General features: G+C 40.9%; 2 protein-coding genes across 9 annotated transcripts; one reads left to right on the forward strand and one right to left on the reverse strand.

Annotated features, from left to right (window-relative positions):
* The first annotated feature begins 2850 nt into the window (after positions 1–2850).
* Positions 2851–15781, forward strand: rnf44 (ring finger protein 44). 8 transcript variants are annotated; one of them, XR_011179348.1, is made up of 12 exons: positions 2851–5632; positions 6418–6607; positions 7719–7941; positions 8139–8306; positions 8785–8958; positions 9072–9233; positions 10141–10256; positions 10365–10452; positions 11314–11435; positions 11524–11623; positions 11713–12639; positions 15354–15781. XR_011179348.1 is itself a non-coding variant. In XM_069171756.1 (11 exons), the coding sequence occupies exons 2-11, from the start codon at positions 6504–6506 to the stop codon at positions 11773–11775; spliced, it is 1320 nt and encodes a 439-aa protein (XP_069027857.1). In that variant the 5' UTR covers positions 2851–5632; positions 6418–6503; the 3' UTR covers positions 11776–15781. The 8 variants fall into 8 exon arrangements, 7 of the variants coding, with proteins under 7 accessions (XP_069027857.1, XP_069027858.1, XP_069027859.1 ...); XM_069171756.1 differs by having other exon boundaries at positions 11713–15781; XM_069171757.1 differs by having other exon boundaries at positions 2851–5584; positions 11713–15781.
* A 1396-nt stretch (positions 15782–17177) lies between these two features.
* On the reverse strand, positions 17178–22136 carry faf2 (Fas associated factor family member 2). Its single transcript, XM_069171755.1, has 11 exons — positions 22034–22136; positions 21105–21173; positions 20807–20941; positions 20500–20576; positions 20278–20416; positions 20032–20117; positions 19692–19783; positions 18838–19015; positions 18193–18364; positions 17920–18063; positions 17178–17627 (listed from the first exon to the last, which is right to left on the reverse strand). The coding sequence occupies exons 1-11, from the start codon at positions 22094–22096 to the stop codon at positions 17445–17447; spliced, it is 1338 nt and encodes a 445-aa protein (XP_069027856.1). The 5' UTR covers positions 22097–22136; the 3' UTR covers positions 17178–17444.

Consider the following 22136-nt stretch of genomic DNA (forward strand, 5'->3'; position numbering starts at 1 on the left):
CCCTCGTAATTAAAGGGCATCACACAAAGGATGGTGTTCTCTTGTGTCCACTGGCTTCATTCATAATCAGACATTTGCCTGGAAACAAAAGCACAGCACTACACATCTTCACTGTGATAGAAAACATTTGCCAGTGAATGGGACATTTAGGATGGAGATAAACGGGGAAATATATTTGAAAAACCGTCACATGTACAAATGTTATGTTCAAAGCTTTTTATTTAGTTCAATAAGACCTATTTTAAAGAGAGTCTTTGTAATAACCCAAAAGTGTCTCTTTTTGTTGAAAAACGGATATAAACAAGTCAAAATATAGCCTAAGATACTTGCTACTCACTGTAAAATAATCATACACCATAACTGAATTAATAATTCAGTACCGTTCTCCAGGACAGTGGTCCTTTGAGTAAAATGCTCATGTGAGCATGTGAGCCTAGAATATAATGTTATATGATATAATGTTATATGATGTGTTTACCACGGTCACCAGCACGGTTTAGCATGCAAACATTTGCTAATTAGCACAGGACTGAAAGTACAACTCAGGCTGCTGATAATGCCATTAGTTTTGCAAGTGTATTGTTCCTAAACCAAACTACAAGGACAAACTAAACTTCTGGCCTGATGATGGAACTGGAGGAAAAGTCAGGGGACATGTGTGCAAATGTAATTGTCTATATCATACCAATGAGACATTAAACTCAAATATGAAAAAATATGAACCCAATAGTGTAGCTATAAAATTTAATAAAAATCCAACCAGATGTTATTTATTTATTACAGTTTGGATCAAAGCGGTGAGCCAAACAATCAACACATTACACTGCTAGAATACAATTCATTTTTATCAAGTTGTTTCTTTACTTGTTTTATTTTTGCTTCATAAAGAGAGTGTTAATTAAGAACATGTTCACATAGCACCTTCCCTAAACCACTCATCCAGTGGGCACCAAAATTGTCTGAACCAAATTGTATGCCAATCAATCTAATAACTGTTGAGGCATTGTACATAAAACCACTCATGTTAACTCTGTTGTGGTGCTAGAGGAAGTCCAGATGCACCTCCTCCGGGAAATGCTAATCTGTTCAAATGTCATTGCAATTCATTTAACAATTGATACTGTGTGAAATAGATGTCAGCCTATTTGAATTGAGATGAAAATGTCGAACTTTAAAAGAATCATGAGATCATGGTTGGTGTTTTTGACGGGGAAATTACAGTTAAACATAGTATGCAGATTTAAAAAAAAAAAAAAAAAAAAAAACCTCAAGAGGAATATTATCATTCACTTGATCACTTAAAATGACTGACTACATATTGAAAATACACATCTTGGAAACTGCTGACCATAACCTTACCCTACCAGACTTTGGTTTATGAGTTATGGTACTGAACACAACCCTGCCATTCATAATCCAGCAATATAACTATATAAATGGGCGGGAACAAACTGAACCTTGGCAATTCCCATAAACAGAAACGTAATTTTAAAGATTAAGATTGACCTCAGGACTGTGCTGACAGGTCATCATTGTAAATGAGAATTGGTTCTCAATTGATATTACCTGGTTAAATAAAGGTCAAATAAAATTAAATTTGGATGACTAAATGATTTTACGGTCAATCTAGGTTTTGTGTTTCCACGTAGATGAGATTAAACATCCTGACAAGATAAATAGTGCACATTAGCTCATGATTATGTAATGGGAAAGATAGAAGAATTCATTAAAATGCAATAAATAATAACAGTTACTTTGCGCCCATGCATCACAATGTTGGATAGTTTCACAAAGGTGTTGTACTGTGTCAGTATTGTTTAAAATCTAGCAAACCACAACTTTTTGAAGGTTATGGTGGGGTTTATGTATTTTCGCAACGTTTTTGCCTGTAAATCTTTTCTCTTCTTTTATTTCTTTTCACTAGTTATCATTATTTTCTGCATCATGGCTTGTTGTGGAAAAACAATATAAGTGTTCACTTGACAACTTTTGTCTTTCTAATTGTGCCTCAAGTCACTGTTCACAGAAATGTAAAAAAAACTGAAAGTCTGTTCCCCTGCATTAATATTTAACATTGGTTCAATGAGATAGACCAAAATAAATGATATCGTGTGTCTATTTGTCAATAAATTAGATCACAGTAAAGTAAAAAGAAGAGAAATACACCAAATCCAAATAATTTCTTTAATAGTGCGAAATATTTGAACTCTTCCTAGTGTGGAACTTACTGTGTACAAAAAAAAGTAAATAATAGATTGCTATCCAAAAATAATCTGCAGTTTAACATACATGTTCTGTAGACTTCTTACTTGTTATATTTACCCTATATAAATAAGGTAATAAATAGCCTGCATTTTACTTCCTGCTACTCACATAATTATACTCCTTTATGACTGTGAAGGAAATATTGTACTTTTGATCCCACTAATCCAAAAGCTATATGTAATGGTCACTTTGCAGATGTATTTTATACGTGATATGATCAACAAAATATGACTCATTATGGGTAAACTTCCCAGTAAAGTCGGTGTGCAGCTCCAGCATCATAATACTATTTGTGTTTTGCTACATGTAATAATAAACACATAATGTTTTATAGGCTATAACAATGTGCCAATTTTTTTCCTACTTTCGACAAGAAAACGTTGCTGGTGGTGCATTATGTAATAATCTAAATACAGCTATTTTACACAACTAGTAGCCTCCAATGAAGTTGTGTGAGTCCTTTTCCCGCTGTAGATGAGGATGTCTTTCCCCGTAAAACCCCAGAATATGAACGAACGCCTTTGGTGAGCGAACGTTGAACTTTCCAGTCAGACCGACACACTTTTCTCTGTCCATTACGGTAAAAAAATGGCTGCACGGCGTGTGCTCTCCGAGCTTGAAATACGCAGAAATGGGGGTGTAACAGGGAACTGCAGAAACCCAAAACATTCGCGGGGCCGGGTTGCCGCTTCCAAACCTTTAACCTGGTTTAAACGGAATTAATCTGAGGGGTTGCGAAGCCATCAAGCGGCACAACATATAAAGAGAATGTGCTGATAATGTGGGACTTTAATGTTTAGCACCTTTTTGACAGCAGTGGTGAAACCCACGGAATGTTCCACACGGGAACAGCTGACCATAGGATGCCGCACTTAGCCTAACGAGATGTGAACATTACAAGGGAAATATCAGTGATCAGATGGTTGCTTACTAACAATCAGGTAACTACGCTCCTTCTCTTGTTGTTTGCTATGTCTCGGTTGGATTTTAAAGCTAAACGAGGCGTTTTTACGGGAGATGGTAAAGCGGCTTATTAAGGGCTGTCATCCTGCTCAACCTCCAGCCCCTCCTTGTTTTGCTGCTACCGAGTGCGATGTTGTAATGTTTACATTTAGTCTATGTTGCCGCTCCTCTCCGTAGTCAGCTCGTCATTAGGTGCACACTTTGGTTGCATTCTAAAGGCCAGATATGCTCCGATACTTTGCAGTGAAGTATTCAAAACACACGATATTATTTGTGAACTCTTGCTGGACAAATTGGGCCTGATAATGTAGCCTATAAGGCCTAATAAAGCTTGATAATCTACAAGTGTCGCGTCACACACAAAAAAAATCCCTTTGCAGCTGCTTCACTGGCCTACAAAACCATACCCGCGAAATGTCTCATAATAGCTGATGGATGGTGTTTCTGACTTGATCATGCAAGTGCAATATTACATAACCGGCTGTGTAGTCTACAGTAGGACACTGTGGCCTCCAATGAGAGTCAGAGCAGACTGTAAGCAATATTAAGAGTTATAGACCTCATTAAGAGTGTGTTAACGTGATACAATTATTCAGTGTATGTTTTTAGAAGACTGAATCTAATGAATAAAAATGCAATTCTGATTGACATTGTTTGCTCATGGTTTTGGTTTTGTAGGGAGGTGCATTAGTTCACCATGTCTTTCATGTCAGACAAGGATCTTCATGTGGAACAACTTTGTCCTGTAAAAAAATTATTATCTTGTACATACAGAACTGTCAGTAGTGGAATAATTAGAAGTAAACAAGTTTTGGGAACCACATTTTTTTACACTACACTTAAATTCTGTAAAGGAAACGCACTGGTTATCTAGAATAGTTTCTGTCAGTGATACTGGATTATTATTACTCATGCACTCATGTATAACTAGTAGTTTAATGGATACATGTGGAGATGGAGCTACAATTCGTCATTGCTTTATACTATGCTGGCAAATTGAATCTCTAACATTGTTCGCTTCAGCTATATAAAATGTTTACTTGAGCATTAACTCGATCTCAGATTAATGCAATGTAGTAAAAAAAATAAATAAATAAATTTAAAAAAAAGTGCCACATTTCCCTCAGAAAGGTAGTGCAGTACCTTGAAACTGCACTCAGTGACAGTCCCTATATAAATATACCAACACTGCTGGGTGACCCCGTGACCTCAGGGGAGTTTCGGTGTTAAGTTTCAGAGAACGAGCGGATCTGCTTGTTTTGATACATTGTCGCCAACGCTGTCTGGACGTCTGCCGTCTGTGTTCGCTGCGCGCTGATTGGCCGCTCCGCCCGGGGGGGGCGTGGCTTCGCCGTAACAATACATTTCAAGGAACACACACGCGCCAAGGAATGTTTTCCTGTCGCCGGGTAGCAGCTCGCGTCATCTTCTCCTCACTGCGCGTCACGGCATCACCTGCTCAGGTAAACGCTGCCCCTCACGGACAGGCCATCTCGCTGTTTCTGGAGAAAGCGTCCCGTCCCCCGTCCCCTCCCGTCCCCCCCGTCCCCCCCGTCCCCTCCCGCCGTGCAGCAGCTGAGAGCGTGTTGTGTTAGCTGGCTAACGTTAGCGAGCTAATACCAGCTCCGTCGGGGACGTTGTCAAAAAACAACAAAACTAAAACCCAGTCGACCGGTAGTCCGTTAACGACGTTTTTAGTCGGGGGGTGATGGTGGTCGGTTAGAGGCGGTTACACGCAAGGAGAACTTGATGGGACGCGTCGTTTGGGGGGCTGAAGCACCTGCCGTCTCCCCTCCTCATCGAGCTAGCAAAGAAAGTAAGACGTGAGCCGTGTTGTTGTCCAACTCGTTGTCCGTCCACGTGCTCTTGTCTGTCTCGGTGTAACGTGGTCCATGTTGGACGTGTGCAGCGGTGGCCGGTGTGCGTCCTCGTTAGCACGCTGGCTGTACATAAACAGTCGTTTATCTGCGGCTGGCGAGTCCCGCTACGTTGGACAAAGCGTTAGCCTGGCGTGGCTAAAGTTAGCTGCTCTCCTTCAGCAGGGGACAACTGATTTGTCCTGGTTTTTTGTTTTGTTTTGTTTTTGAGGAACCAGCGGCCGCCACAACGATCATGTCCCTCGTTTTCGCACCGACGGCTTTGCAGGATACCTTAAAGAAGTGTTGAAATGCTGCAGCGGCCTCCTAAACCGCACGACAGCGAGCAGTCCCGCTTACCTACCACATCTTTTGTTGTTGCTTTGTCTCATGAGCACATGGCTGTCCATGTTTTTGTTCAGGCGGGCTACAGCGACCCCTATTAATTCTGCTTTAGACCAGTCAACAATAACTCACCATTTTGGTTCAACTTAACACGTGTAAGAGTGAAATTGTTGCAGCACCGTCAAATTGAAAATATAACCGAAGTGAGATATGTTAAAAAAAAGTGTTTTTTTTTTTTTTTTGTTTGTTTTTTTAGCTCTTGATTCGTCCAATTTGGCACCTCGAGGAAACAACATACTGTTCTTTTCTTGTTGGTGATTAAAAAAAAATGGTATTAACTTTTTGTAGTGTATTTATTAATAAAGCGATAATTGAAACGAAGCATTTAGTGAAACACTCAGCAGTCACCTGAGAAGAATTGTAAAGTAGAAATAAATAGTATCCAGAGATACCACCAGATGACTTGAAGTATATTTAGGCAGTCATTTCTTTTTTTTTTCTGCCAAAGTTATCTAGAATAAAGGGTTTACTGGTCTTGCAGTCTGACTTTATGTTAATGTGTTGACAATGTAGACGTCAGTCAGAAGCTGTTAAAGTACAGAGATTAACCTCAAATAGTGTGAATAACGTCTGTGAAACAAACATAACAGTAAAATATACAATTCCAGGAGCAAAGGACAACTGCACTTTGTAAAATATGAAGTTGCAGACATTTTCTCAAGTCACGTATGTCTAATCCTTGTAGTCCCAATTCTGGGGGATATACAGGGCAGCTAAAATAAACTTATCTCACCTCAGATTTAACCTGCCCATTAGGTTTTTTTGTGACAAACATAGAATCCAGATAAATGATCTATAATTTACTATTTGATTGACTAATTAACAATTTACTATTTCAACCCACATTTATTTGGTTGTTGACAGACAAAAGCTTCAATCAGGTCAGGCATAACAAGCAGGATTTTTGTCATTTGGTGTGTTTTTGCAGGGTTAAGACAATCAGAGGCAACATACAAGTGCCTCCACTGTTAAGTTTCCTTTCCCAGAGTGTGACTCGTCTGCACGACGTCACCAATGCGACCATGGGAAATAGCAGTAAATAGGCTGCCACCAACAGCCCCCTTAAACCCGAGGTTCCTTGGAGAGCCCTGCAACGCCCCAGTGCACCTCAGGAGAAGGTAAGATCCCTGCCCTGTCTTCCCTTCACACGTTTTATACGTTTCAAAGATGGCTTTGAAGTAATTTGTTGTACAACCTCAGAGTGTTGAAATTAACATTGGGATTCTTTCAACAGCTTCCAATAGAGCTGTCACAATTATTACATAATCGCCCGATTGCAATTATTTTAACTGACCGCAGGTATTTTGCACAATCGTTAAAAAATATTTCCATTCATCTGTATGAACAGCTTGATGTAATGTAACATTACTATCTCCATTTCTATCTTGTTTTACCCCGTTTGAGATTGACTGGCGCTCTGTAATGATCTCATAGTGCTCCCTTCCTCTGCTGTGGTTTTATGGCACATACGTGGAAAATGAGTGACACCAAAGTGTTTATTTAGATTTTTGGTACCTGGCATTGGCAGTTATTTCTTTGTATTTTTAAGTTATTATCTATATCATATCTGCCCTGTGAAATTTGTATTCACAAAGCCTAAATGGCAAACAGAATTTGAATTTGTGTATGTTCAATGCAAATAAATGTCCCTTCTTCTTCATTGAGTGTGTTATGAAAAAATGATAATGCTTATACTATTATTGTGGCATAAAATGAACAGAAAAATGCATTTAAATCGGAAATAACAAATATTTGAATGACAAGTAATGGTCAACTAAACTTTCATGATCGTGACAGATCAAGCCATCAAATGTCAGCTTTGTGTGTGACTCATTGTTTCACCTTCAGGCTTACAAAAGCAGCATCCACCTTTCTTTGTCTAGAATGTAAAAAAGTGAAAACAGTACTGAGGAAAAAAACATCTCTGTGCCAGTCAACATGCGTAATTATTACTTTAGCAATCATGACATGGCTCTTATTTTGTTAGAATAATAGAAACATACAAAATTAAACCTGTTTTATGAATACTGAAAAAAATTATATTGATTTATTTAAGTTAAAAATAATTTGCTCAATGATTAAGGACCTTGTGCAAAAGCATCTGTGCACCTAGACTAATGCCATCAATAACTCATTTTAAGGAAATAACATGCAGTCCCTTTACCTGATGAGAGTTTTATGGATAATATATTAAACAATCTTTGGCTCTTTTTTCTTTTCTTTTTTTAGCCCACCAGTGAGACGCCAGTGGGGGAGACGAGACAGACCTGTGCTGCACACTTCCCCAGTCCAGGATGAGAACTTCCATCATCTGCTTTTCTCCCAACATCACCAACAGGTTCCTTTAGATGAGTCCAGACAGTACAGCCACACCAGCACACCACCACGCATGCTTCACCCTGCTGCTCACCTGCCCCAGCAGAACCCCATCATGGTGGATCTACATGACCAGGTAACACAGCACCACGTGGGTAAAGGCTTTATTACGCTCACTGAGTATGAATGATTTGCCTGACCAGATTCATTCCTCTGTATTTATGACTTTAATATGACGCAGCGTGTTGTGTGACGAGTTCTCTTTAGCAGACAGGCTTCGGTTTCAGGCAGGTTGTGGAATTACCTTATCTCCCCCACTTCTTTTCTTGAAAGATGCACCAGGGATCAGTTCCGATATCATACACTGTTACGACGGTGACGACCCACGGATTTCCCATCCACACCGGGCAGCCCCTCCCAGGGTGCAACACTCAGCAGCTCCCAGCATGCTCGGTAATGTTCAGCGGACAGCTCTCTCTGCTCTGCTGCCTTCCTCCTCCTGTGAGTTTGAAAAGGAAGAGCCCGAATGTCAGTGGCATCCATGTAGCACACCATACCAGCCATGCAATCTGTCACTGTTCATGACTAACACACAAGCTGCTTGGATTTGTAGTTTAGTCTTCATGTTAGCAGAGTAATTAGAAACCGTAAAGCACGTCAAAGTCAGATTTTTTTTTTTTTTTTTGTACATTCAGCTTGTTTTCTATAGAAATACACACACTTCAGTAATATTTTGTGTTTCTGGATAAATGATTCTGTTAATCAGACTGGTGTTGTGGCAGTACTGTCAGTGGTGTGGTTTTATTCAATGCATTGCTTCTATTCACTACATGCTTACAACATGCTTTCATTATAGATGCCTCAACGTGAATATATGGAGCAAATTTGCTTTGGTTAGGTGGAGGTTTCTTCAGTGTTGAGTTTGTTTCCAAATGAACTTAAACGTATGTCTGTTCCTGTGTTCTTTTTCTCTCCGCAGCTCATACAAGCATGTACCATGCAGCATATACCGGTGTCTTATCAAGCCTTTCCACCCCTGATCTCCAGCGAACATTTTGTATTGCACCCAACCCCATCTGTACCCCCCCACCAGCCGCCGCACCTTACTCCTTTGAGCCAGTTTGTCCCTTTACAGCCTCAGCACCCACGCATGGTGAGTAGTCCATCATATACACACGTTTATTAATGGAAACACAGAAGACGTAAGACTGTCTGATTGGTTCGCTTATGTCGAGTCTGACAGCAGCCTTTTCTCCCTCCTCTCAGCCTCTACAGAGGGTAGACAATGAAGTTGACCTAAGAGGGGACCAGCACCCATTAGGGACCTTCTCCTACCCTCCCTCTCATCACCCACCAGCGCTGCCTCCTTCTCTGCCCCTACAGTATCTTCCTCAAGAGCCTCTGCATCAGGAGCTTCCTTTCGGAGTGGTACGATAGCCTGTCAGACATTTTCACCTCTTTATTTTCCTGGGAAATTCACAGTGCACTTACACGTTGTTGTTGTTGTTTTTTTTAGCGTGACCTGCTTCACACCCATTCAGTGCAGCTGAACAACAAGCTGCCTTGTATTGCAGTAGTTGCTTGAATAGCTCAGTAATGAGATTATTTGACTTGTGCTTTTCCTGTTTTGACATTTATTGGAACAATAAAAAAAAGTGATTTATTCTGAAAGAAAACTGGCATTTAGAGTACAAGAAGGAAAAATGGAGGAACAAAACAGATTCTGATGTTTAACAGCCAAACACATCCGTACATTTCTTCAAAGAATGTCACACCACCTGGCAAGCTAAAAACTGCTTGCTAAAAACACTTGATTACACTCCTGTTTTGTGGGTATTAACAAAGTGTAACAGTCTTGAGTGGCAGTTTTTAAACTGCAGAGCTGGACATGAGATGGTCAAAGATACTGTTACTTTTATTGTTTCGTTACATTTAAAAATGAAAAGAATCAGAAGCATCAACCAGTTTTAGGTCGATTACCTGCAAACTATTTCTTCCTTCTTAGTAACATGACACTGCTGAACTGTAGCAGTAATCAGCTACATTACTCAGTACATTACACTGCTGTTGCTCAGCACAGCTCGGTTAAAGGCAGCTTCAACAACTTCGAGCTGCCTAATGCTTACAAAGTTGTCACATTACTGTAAAACTGTTCTTATGTGCTTTTTACATATATATATATATAGATTTACTCTCTTAACGCACCAAGACTTTTCAGCTCAGTCGTATTTCCTAACTTGCTGGCATTACACAGTGCAGTGGTGGATCACAGATTCAGTTTCACCTAATGGACTAATCTATGTGTGTTTTTTTTTCTTTTTTTTCTTTCCTACAGCCATATCCCCACATGCTGCCCCGACGAGTAAGCGGACAGAGATACCGGTTGCAGCAGCCTCTCCCCCCTCCACCTCCCCCTCCATCTTACTACCCAGGCTTCCTTCCTTACTTCCTGTGAGTACCTGCAGTAAAAACACAGCAGTATAGCAGTCTTAATCATGTGGTTATTTGTTGGACTGACTCTCTCTCTGTCTCTTTGTCTCTCTGTCTCTCTGTGCTCAGGTCAATGCTTCCTGTGCCTCCAACAGCAGTGGGCCCAGCCATCGGCCTAGACCTGGATGTGGACGATGTGGAGATGGAGAACTATGAAGTCAGTGAACAAATTACAAATGTAAACTTTTTTCCCCCACACCTTGAATATATAGTACATACCAAACAATTGGAGCTGTTGCCGTTGAAAAGAAGTCAATCCCCAGTTTGGGGTTAAAATCCATTGTGAGTGACTACAAATGACAAACAACATTATGTAAAGGCTCTAATGACTGGTCTTAGTTTGAAATATAAGCCCCCCCCTTTCCACTGCTGGTACTGGCTTAGCTTAACTCGACTTACTTTTTGGGGTTTTCCATCAAGCAAAAGTTGTGGACAGTCACAGACGATCATCACAATCACTGAATCACTGAATCCCAGCATGTGAGACACGGGACGTCCTGCACAAACCCTCCATTATTAACAAGTGAACTGTAATTCTTTATAATCACTGAACTATTCGATTAATGGAACAAACAAAGCCACGTTCTAGTGTTGATTCAGTAGATGTCTGTTTGGCCACAAAAGGATTCAGTTAGTGTCTGTGTGGTGTTGAAGATGACGTCACGGTAGTTTCACGGAGGGGCTCCTATCTGCTGTGGACGACAGAATCCGAAAAGTACCTGGTACCTAAAGCAAGCTGTGGAAAAGGGGCTCTGTTTAACAGTTAGAGCAGTGAACAGTACAAGAAGTACCACATCGCTCACTGCACAGGAAGTCTGACTTTCATGTAAAAGTCTCTAGATTATATTTACATATTTACTGTATGGTTCTCATTTTTATGCGAGGTCAGAAAATCGAAAGCCAAAAAAAAAAATAGCACCAAATATCTTTCCCTTTTTTACTCATTAAAGGTTGAAAGGTTAGCTGTCTGGACAGACCCAAAACATCAACATCATCTCGGCTCTCGCTCTCTTTCCAGGCATTACTGAATCTGGCGGAGAGGTTGGGTGAGGCGAAACCACGTGGTCTCACAAAAGCAGATATAGAGCAACTTCCGTCCTACAGGTTCAACTCAGAGAGTCATCTATCTGAACAAACGCTGTAAGTCGACTACTCGCGCTCGATCAAACTTAAATTCCAACAGTGTACTCAATCTACATCCTGGTAATTGTCCCTCTCTTCCCCTCAGGTGTGTTGTGTGCTTTAGTGACTTTGAGTGTAGGCAGCTACTTCGGGTATTACCTTGTAACCACGAATTCCACGCTAAATGTGTGGATAAATGGTTGAAGGTAAGTTGATGTCACTTCTGTGCTATTCCTTACGAATACTATCACGTCTGGTGGTTTGTGTTTTTACACTCAGTGTTGTTGACTTGCAGACCAATCGCACTTGTCCTATCTGCCGAGCCGACGCCTCGGACGTACACCGGGAGGTGGAGTGAGAACTGTCTCTTTGAGTGCTGAACTGGAAAGCTGCACACACACCAGAGTCTGTCCCAAAGCTGGGGACACCTGCCACCTAACCCGCGTCCTCCAGTAAATATAGCTTACCGACCCACCACTCCTGCCCCTAAATAATAAGCAATCCAGGATTGTTTCTGGAGCCTGTTGTACCTCTGCTGTGCTTCATTGTCCGAGTCTCATGAAACCCACTGCCTACTGCAGCCTATAGCCAGAGTTCTGGGATCGCCAGCCAGTTCTTTCTCTGCCCCCTTGTTGCAGATTCCAAAGATTTTTCCCTACAATGCATTATTTGCTGCTTTTGTTTACAGGGTTTCATTTTGATTTAGTGGATTTGGTTGTGGTGTTCATGACAAGTTGGGAGTCCTGCATTGGAAGAGCTGAGTCGGGAGCCTGGAGGATGATAGGCTGGACACCTTGTGCAATTAGCAGAAAAATAATAGGAGTACTTCAACATGGGTGTCTGTGTTTGGAGGCGACGCCTAACCATCATAGATGCATGTTTGTGTAGGTGTTGGGCAAAGTGACTTGTTAATAATGTATGTTCTGCAATAATGTATTGATCCTTTTTAACAGTTTTACCCCTTATTTGTTTTACACTTTGCCAATGCTATTGTGAAAGTGTGACTTGCTGTGGTTAAATGCAGATTCTGTTAAGCCTGAGGTTAAGGACTGCAAGTGACGGGACATGCAACGGCGGGGTATCCTCTGCTCCTGCTAATCCACTCTGGAACACAGATCTGTACGAAAAGCAGTCATGGATTAATGGACTGCGTCTTTTTGAGGTCATCTGGCATAACTGCACAAGTGCTACATCCACCCTCCACGTCAGCATTGTTCCTCTGGCAAGTGCGCGTGTGTGCGTGTGTGCGTGTGTGTGTGCGTGCGTGTGTGTGTGTGTGCGTGCACGTGTGTTTGTCCTGTTCACAGAGCCAATGCATTGTGTAACCACTGGATACAGGGCAGCATGCTAGGATTTGCATGAACTGTTGATTCAGACTAGCAATATTTTAATCAAGCATTGCCACCAAAATTATAAAATTTTAAGAAAAAGAAGAGACAAAGAAGCAAACTAAAAGAACTGCTTGCTTACTCGGATGAGGGAAGACTAGCATGTGGTTCCACCCTGACTGTGTTTGAGTATGGGGAGTCCTCGTCTGAAGGCTGTGCTGATGCCATGGAGCTCTGGGGGCCTGTGCAGAAAGCAATATGTGCAGTGAGTGGCGAGTTTTAAATGAACATTTTCTTCCCCTTTCAGGAAGACTGGGCTTTTCCTTTCTTTGTTTGTGAGCCAAATCCAATATACAGATATAGCCTACTGTTGAAGATTTCAGATCTGCCTTTTTATGACCTTGACAAGCACAAACCTATTACTAATCCTGAAAATACTTTGTCATTTATTCCACTTGTTTTTAAAGTATGCCGTTTCTCTTTTAGTTTGAAAAAAAGAAAAAAAAAAAAAAAAAAAAAAGGGTTATTTATTGGTTTTATCTTCTAGAGAAAATACATTGAAGGAAACAGTCGGAGCACTAACGATGTTTGTGTAAGGTATGTGTTATAATCTGGTAACTTGGTCGGGTCATTGTTTTAGGCCACGGTGATGGTGTTTTAAAAGAGCAACTGTATGTACAGCTTCAGTGTGAATGCTTTTAGATAAACGTTTGAAGACAGAAGAATGTTGAAACCCCTCGTAGAAGTCACTGGTGACACGCCAGCTGTCTGAATTTCCACAGTTGATTAGAACAGGCTTCAAAACGACAGAGCTGGAGTGTCGAGTAGTGTAGAAACACTGTTAGACTTCTAGTCCCCTGCTTGTTTTAACACTAAATAGAAAAAAACAGGATATATTTGGGGGTGGCAGGGAAAAGAGCAACAAAATGAACTTTTTTTTTTTTTTTTGCTTTGGGTTCATTCTTAACTGCCCCAGTAAGCACTAACAGGCAGTTGTAACCTTTGCTTTTACGTGTAAAGGGATCTCGCCTTTTTCTTTACTTTTATTTCTTAAGTGAATGTGAGTCTTTGACGTGTGCCACCTTCAAGAGAAAAAAAAAAAAAAAGCCATTTAATGAGTTCAACCCACAGCTTTGAGAATTAACCTATGTGTACATATCTATTCGCTGGCATATATTGTAAGTTTAAAAAAAAAAAAAAAAAAAAAAAAAAAAATCACTCAGGGCCTCTCAGTATATAAAAATAAAGGAGAACAGTCCATTTCAAATGGAAAGGATGCCATGAAAAGGGTATATCTGAATTTAGTTTGGTCGTTTTCCTCAGACCATAAATAATTTAATGTAATCAATTATAATATTCTGTTTTGTCTGAAATAGTAGATATTACATCATTTAAAGACAGGCATGCAAGAAAAAAAGATCAGTAAATATGTTAATAATATTCACTGAGAAGAGGCAATGTACACTGCAACTCATTACAAGTGTATTATTCAAACCTGTTTGACTTTTGTTCTTGTACTCAAACCATATGTTCAGACATAGCGGTTGTGACCCCATTTCTAAATGTGCCGCGGTGCACACTATCCTACCTAATTCACTCCCAAATCTACTTCAGAGGCGTTTGCATGACTTTAAAAAAAAACAAAAAAAAACCAAGTGTGTTATAGTGGAGGATATCTCAAAAATCTGGTGGGGACCTATTTAATGGTGCACAATATGCATGCTTGTCAACCAGATCCCAACTGATTTTTAGCTCTAGTTGGCTTTGGGTTCTGGGGGTTTGGATCTTAACGCTCAGCTGATAACTGCCATGCATTGTACTGCACACATTTGTAATAGAACTGAATGACTACAAGATTTTATTGCGCTAACTTCATTTTATAGAAGAAAAAAAAAAAAAAAAACTGGTCTTGAATCCAGAAATTCTTACATACATTGTGTTACTGTTTATTGCCCTAACGACTGAAAATTACATGCTCTGAAACTACTGTAGTTTATCAAAAGCCATAGTGAAAAGGTGCTAGATGTTCTGCTTTTAGGTATGAAAACTCACTTGCGTGAATGCAATAGTTTGTCATGGATCCCATGTATTCTTAAAGCATGTTATTACCAATACCCCGAAACAATGTCAGTGAAAATCAATATAGTTTAAGGGATTAAAAAAAGAATAAAGTGTTGTCATACTTATTTCAGTGTAGTACTGTACCTGCCTATCAGGCTCTTGCGCTCAGTGTATCAATATCTTAAAATGTATTGTTCACATATAGATACCTTAATTCATGTTAATGTTAGCACTATTCTTTTTTGGAGTAAATATTTAATTGACAATATACAGCTACCCTACTCAATAAAAAGAGAACCTCCCATTAAGGCCTAGGTAATGAGGTAACTTTTAACACCAACTGAGAATAGAGTCTTGTAGTCTTTCTGTTAAGAGTTATCGAATAATCTCACAGCTTGTGTGGTGCAAAAACGTGTTCCAATAAGCAGCTAAAATTTATTTAGGATTTGTGATTGATTGCTCCGTAGATGCCATTTATTGTTTACCAATGATTTTTTTTGCTGTGGTGGGATAGTGGTTTACTGTTCTTATTCTCCTTGGCCTCTAGGGGTCCTTGCCTGAACACCGGACTACCCACCCACCAACAGAGCCAGGGGCATGTGTTCTGTGTTAGGCAGATATTTTGCTTTGGTACTTGCACATTTACAGTTACCTCATTTTTTTCCATGTTTGTATTGGGGGGAGGTGGGGAGGGGTGGGGGGGAGAAAACAACTAATATATATTATATATAGGAAATGGTTCTTAATGTTATAATTTTTCATTCCATTGGAATCATATTGTTTGTAGCATTTAACATAACTAGTTAGTGTATTATATATACATCTGTATACTGTTTGAAATTTTTAAGATTTGTACTTTTTTTAAATGAAAGTTGCTAGTTATGCTTTACCAAGTAGTGCAATCATATTTTTTTTTAATTGTTGTGGCTGATTTGAGAGGGTTGTTCACTAATAAATGTATGATGTATACCAATATCACACTTGTCTCACTGGAGTTGCTATGGAAAGGACATAATGCAGACTAATTAGGAGCCACTGTAGTTTAAACATCATCTCAGTGAAAAGTTAAAGGAGCAGTGTAGGATTTAGTGGCATCTAGTGGTGGTGTTGCATATTGCAACTAACTGAATACCACTTCTAAGTATGTAGGACGATCAACAACGGGTGGGGAAACGCATCAAGAGAGTTTGTCCCTTTTGGGCTACTGTAGGAATATATCGGCGCAACATGGCACGTGGGAGAGGAGCCAATGTAGACATGAACAATTCATTCGAAGGTAATGAAAACAACCACTCTTAGATTAAAGTGAATTTACACATAATTATATTCCATGTCTGCAAATAGAGCATCCCAAATCCTGCACACCAAAACCTTTTAACTACTTCCCAAAATATCCTACTCTTCCAAATGGCTCTCCCCTCAGTGTTTTCTCACTCAACAAATCCTGGCCCTGAAAAAAAAAAAAAAAAGCAAGCAGCTTATCCAGCGCATCTCATCACCACATGCAAGTGTCGTACACTCTCAATAAACCCACGTTTTTAAAATGTTTTTAATTTATAGTTGGAAAATTACATCTTTACATGAGCCCATTTAGATGTTACAGGCAAAAACAGGCATCTATGAGTAACCACAGGCACACTATGGGCAGACTTCGTACTATGCTAGATAAAGCCACATGGAAAAGCTGTGGCCTCTTGTTAAATATCAGAGTTCTGAACTTCATGAGCTTGGAAGCAGTCTGCTTTACATAGTAACCAACCTGCATTTGGTCATTTTATGACACAGATGAGTCAAAAACAAAACAAAGTAAGTTCAGGTAAATTTGGGGATTTTTAAATATCTAACTTATGTACAGGTCATGGCTCATTTAAAACAGGGTTCCCATTATTTCCTTTGTATCCAAATCCGCCAACCTACTTCCTGTAGTACATTTGCGGTCCACCGCGCATGGATTAACAACCACAGCAACGCTGAACCCGGCCAGTTATGTTGTGCTCGTCAATCGCCGTGGAGGAAGCAAGTGTAAACTCGAGGCAAAAAAAAAAAGGTGGTGAATTAGGACAAAGGGATCAAATATCAAGTGTTTGACAGGAAAGAAAATAGCCGAGGCATGAACACCATCAGAGGAATCCTTACTTTTCCGTGCTGCATCCTGTGGATCAGTGGGTATTAATACAACCTGTCTTCCTCAGTTGCCCAGACATAAGCTACTTTGGGACATGGTTCTGGTTTAGCAGAAAGCTATGCTACTGTTTCAGTACATTTCAGTAGGTGATTAATCCGTCGCTGCAACAGTTACTGGTGAGGGAGGACAAGAGTTGACTGGTAGCTTAGTACAGATGATAGAAAACAAACGTTGTCCACACAGATATAAAGATGAGTTCAAAGAAGGACTCCAAGAAATATTTATTGGATAAAATTCAAGACTTTCCAGGCTAATGGGAACCCTGTAAACACAACCAAACAAGGACTGGATGCAGGGTGCTTTCATTTTTCCAGGTTAGGATTTTATCTCAATGATCCCTTATGCATAATGGCCATTTGACGAAATAAGAAAAAGAAAAATAATAAAGGGGAGGTGGGTGGGTGGGCGTCGGAGGAAAATGTGTTTCCACACGTAGAAGAGGTATGTCATCTATTAATCGTCCGTAAGGTCCTGAACAAAAAGGACCTCGGAGCGGCTGAGTCCCGCCTCTTTCAGTGTGGGAGGGTTGGGCTGCTCTTCAGTCGGAAGGCAGGGCAAAACTCGGCGAGGGAAGTTTGTAATTATCTGAAACTTCTCTGGACTTTCTTTCAAAGAGAAAAGGAAGTCGTATATTACCTGTGGAAGGAAAATATCTGAGTGAACGGGAAAATCATTAAATGGAGCAGTGTTTGCAGACCAAGTCTGTCTTAGATGAATATACAACATGTCGTTGACATTAATTACTGGGACTTAGTGCTCGAGTGGAATGAAAATGTGATAGTGGCTGTAGGAAACTCTTGATTTGTTACAGATGGATTGAAATGTATGACAGAGTCAGCTATCATTGTTAAACCTACAAAAATCAGCAGGTGACTGAAGGGGGCTGAGCTGGGTGTGTAAACAGGGTGTGGATAACAGCGCTACTCACCGTCAGAGATTGACCAAACAGGAATCGTCTCTCTACTCGTGTGTCGTTGGGCAGCTTAAACACTATTTTTACACTTTCTGGATCATCTGCAGGCGGCTCCGGCGGAAGACATTCGGACTTCCTCTCCTTCTCCTCTTCAAGCGTCTGGATTCACAATAAAAAGTGACACCAAGAATCAAAATCCAAGAATTTTAGATATGTAAGAGATGACCATCTCATTTTCTAAGGTCTCCGTGTGTGGTATTAACAACAAAAATGGAAAATGAGCCTCACTCGTCGTTTCCGCTCCTCAGCGAGAGCACTCTGTCGGACCTTCTCCTCCTCTTGCCTCAGCTGCTCCTGCTCCTCTCTTTTCTTTCGGTCCTTCTCCTGGTCGGCTCGGAGGGAGACCAGATAGGCCTCGTCCTGCTGCTGCCGTAACACTTGGGTCTGGTTCCTCTCCTCGCTGAAACAAAAACTGGAGTCTTTACCTTCACGCTAATAATTGATTCATTAACAGAGCTGTGACATGTTTGTTGATGTTTGGCGGAGGCTATGGAAGTTTATTTTTCGTTGGATGTTGTTGGCTTGCTAAATTGTTAGCCTCTGTGACTTCTCCACACCATCCGTGTTGCAGTAGTGTTCTCATGATTTGACCGACTGTGCACGAGACTTCCCATGTTATGACCACAAGTTTACAAGATCCATTTAACGGCAGCGTAACCCTCTTCTAACGGAATTGAAGGGTGTTGTTACCCCGCTGAACACGTTTTGATCTGTAACCATGAGATTTAAAGTGAACTGCAGTGCTTTATCACCAAATCCACACAGTCACACTTCAATCAAAACTATCCTAACATTTAACTCCCTGCTGAATGTAAAGTAAGAAGATATTTTAAGGTCAATGAAGGTTTTGTGTGAATTTACTGATTCCCGTACCGTTCAAGGCGCTCCGACATCAGATATGTTTGGTTGGCATCCATGATGAAAGTGAGCTGATTGATGAAGTCCTCTGGCTGGATGAGACCCTCCAACCGGCCCACCACTGTCATCTTGCGGTCCTTCAGCATTATCATGGCCAGGAATGGGTAGGTGTTTTCCCGCAATGCTTGGGACACTAAACACACCAAAATATTATACAATTAATTCATCCTGTCAAATCTCACTGCTTCAACGGTGCTGCTGCATGTTGGGTCATTTCATTTGAAAGGTCATTTCATACAACTAGTTTCTGTTTAATGTTACGTCATGAAACTTCTACCACCAGCTGAAGGCAATAAAGCTCAAAGCATAAAAAAATTACAGTAATAAAGCTCGGCATAGAAACAATATCCTACTAACTGAGGATAAGGTCCAGCGTTGTATCTTTTCATGCTTTCACAAACCAATCAAAATTCCATTAATCTTGTATTGGGGAAGCAACGGCCTCAATGTAGAACATGAAGTTGGAAATATAAGAACAAAATTATCTACAAAACAACAGTTCGTTTAATGATTTATAATGTAGCGTTATCCCTGGCTATAAACAATTCATGTGAAGTAAAGATCGTCTGTGAATAAGTTCCCGTTTAGTGTCTTTTTTTTATGACCACACAATAAAGGCAGATCTCTTCTTTACTTTGCTCTTTCATCAGGACGAAGATAAAGAGGTGCACTTTCCTCACTTTCAAATCCTCCCAACCGCTTTCACTCAGAAAATGCACATCCAAAGTGTCTACGTGCGAGTGAGGTATTAACATTAACAGCTAAGTGACAACAAATGGTGGGTAAAATATCAGAATACACTTGTATACCTCTGTAACCCTCAGGCTTGCTGGTTGAACATGCCCAGAAGAGCATTCGTGTGTTCAGAAAGGTGAGGACCTCTTCTGTGCATAACGTGGAGCTAGAAAGTGACAAATATAACATGAAATTAAAAGATAAAATCCAACGGTGAATTTCCTTTTCATGTGCCTATGGTTAAAAAACACTGGTTATAACTAAAAAATATTATTATTAATATTGTTAGCGTTCAAAACCTGGCAAAAGTTAAGCAGACTGCACCTCCACTGTAGCGACTGTACAACACAGACAACAAGCGGTGTGTAACACAGTGACAGTCAGGAGATGGAGGCACAAAAATGAGCACCGTACCGGCAAAACTCGTCGGTGTCTTGATGATCCTCTCCGTGAAGGTACACTAATAGGTAGCGGAGCTCCCGCTTGGCATCATTCAGTGCCTGCATGTACCACAGTAAAAGAATTAATAAAAGGAAATTAAATTAAATTAAAAAAAAAGGGGGGGGGACATACAGTCTTAAAATTATTACTTTGCTGAACGTCTCAACATTAAAGCAGAAAACAAATGTGTGCTTCTAATCTCCGTATCTGTGAGCTCACCTGGCTGTATGTTCCCTGGTAAAATACAGGGTGTGACCGACCGTACTTCTCCTCAAAACTATGAATGAAAGACACGACGTCTCCTACGGGGTCTGTCACACGACCGCGAGGATCCGGTCTGATGAACCGCAGGGCAAACCTTGGAACGAAAGACAAGCGCGGCAATCGATTACCTCATTCCACGCAGCGACTACAAGTTTCAAATCAATGTACTTTAATTACCTGAATATGTCCAGAAGTGTGTAATATGTAAATCTGAAAGGTAGCATTATCAAGTAGTAACTCCATCCTAGTAATCCCTGAAACAAAGCATCAATACAACCTATTACAATTCACACAGTAAGTAGATAATAAGCAGAAAACAACGTTCGGTAAGAACAATATCTGATTCACGCCATTTAGAGGCTTAATAGAGAAAAGCACGAGTATTCCTACTGACAACAGTTTTACAGCATCATGTAGGAGGAGCCCAGAATCGTATTGTGGATGGTAAATGATGGTGGACGGGCGTGAGAGCCTGCAAACCTACCCTGGGTTGTGGCCTGGAGACGATGTAACTATATACTCTATGGTCGGCTGTATTGACCTGAAGCGGCCTGGATGGAGGAGGGTTGAACACACTGGGCACTCCTTCCTGCTCATTAAGTCTGTCTTGTACCGCAGCCTGGAAACACACACACACACACACACACACACACACACACACACACACACACACACACACACACACACACACACACACACACACGTTAAAGCCAGCATACTTGAGTCGATCCTTGAGATGGATATTTACAATCAAATAATCCAGCTGCCAGATGTGACTTCACCTCTATGTTCCAGTTGTGTTGCTCTAATGTTCGACGACATTGGTCCATTGATTCCAAACCAGTTAAATCCTGTCAGACACAGAAAAGACAATCAGACTGTTTGATTTTATCTCAAGTTTCTCATGAAAGCTGAAAAGCTTCTTGTTGTTGTTGTTGTTTTCTTCTTCTTCCCAGGCGGATGGACTCATCGTGACCAAGTTCCTCATCGGGGATGGACACAAAACCGCCATCGGCTCAAGTTGTCAAACAGTACGAGATGATTAAAGAAGTCGATTAATCGTCATTAAACGCAGCGAGGCAGCGATTTAATCTCGATATGATCTTTATATACAGATTTATACAGAAAAACAACCCTTCAGCAGGATGACGTTCAACATGAAGGGAGCCCTAAAAAAATAAAAATAAAAAGAGGGAGCAGCATCAGCTGCTTCGGTCTCCCCGACACACACTGAGGAAGTAGTTCACAACAACAGAAACTTCAATGACATCTTTGATCACGACTGAAGCGTCGGTAGAAACCCGATGTTAGCCAAGTTAGCGCAGACTCTCCCCCCCACACACCCCCCACCCAAAAAAAAAAAAAAAAAAAAATGGCATTAAATACGCAGCAGCGGTGATGCCGGCCGACAGAGGTCGACCAGGGGTTTGTCCGAGAGGAGCACATGTCAGACGACCCGCTGATTAAATCCTCTCACGACCCTTTAAGGTCCGCTTCGCTCGATCGCTAGCTTAGCTCGTGCTCCTAGCCTAGCCGGTGGTCATGTCTGAGGGGAAACGTTGTCCGACTTCACGGTGCAACAACAACAAGAAGCGGCGGAACACGCGCGGATCCGCCTCGTTCACAGCGATTCAGGACCAGCGGCGGAGTGTCGACGTGCGAGGGTTCAAACGGACGCGTGTTGAAAAGTGTTGGAAGTTCGTCTGTCTACCTGAAACTGAAGGAGTTTTTCAGTCTGCGCCTGGGATAACTCTGGCTCCTCTGGCGCCGCCATCTTACCTCGCCAATCATCCAGCAAGGCGTAACGACGTCAA

This window comes from Embiotoca jacksoni, unplaced genomic scaffold (genome assembly GCF_022577435.1).
Source record: "Embiotoca jacksoni isolate LCO1_2020_lvr unplaced genomic scaffold, fEmbJac1.0.p SCAF_5, whole genome shotgun sequence".
Lineage (NCBI taxonomy): Eukaryota > Metazoa > Chordata > Actinopteri > Embiotocidae > Embiotoca > Embiotoca jacksoni.

Coding starts and splice junctions, on each gene's coding strand:
- faf2 (XM_069171755.1), bottom strand. CDS start 22,096: ATGGCGGCGCCAGAGGAGCCAGAGTTATCCCAGGCGCAGACTGAAAAA. Junction 20,118..20,277: donor ACCAGGGAACATACAGCCAG/GTGAGCTCACAG, acceptor TGGTACATGCAG/GCACTGAATGATGCCAAGCG. Junction 17,628..17,919: donor TGTTTGGTCAATCTCTGACG/GTGAGTAGCGCT, acceptor TTCCTTCCACAG/GTAATATACGACTTCCTTTT.
- rnf44 (XM_069171756.1), top strand. CDS start 6,504: ATGCGACCATGGGAAATAGCAGTAAATAGGCTGCCACCAACAGCCCCC. Junction 7,942..8,138: donor TGGTGGATCTACATGACCAG/GTAACACAGCAC, acceptor TTTTCTTGAAAG/ATGCACCAGGGATCAGTTCC. Junction 11,436..11,523: donor CATCTATCTGAACAAACGCT/GTAAGTCGACTA, acceptor TCTTCCCCTCAG/GTGTGTTGTGTGCTTTAGTG.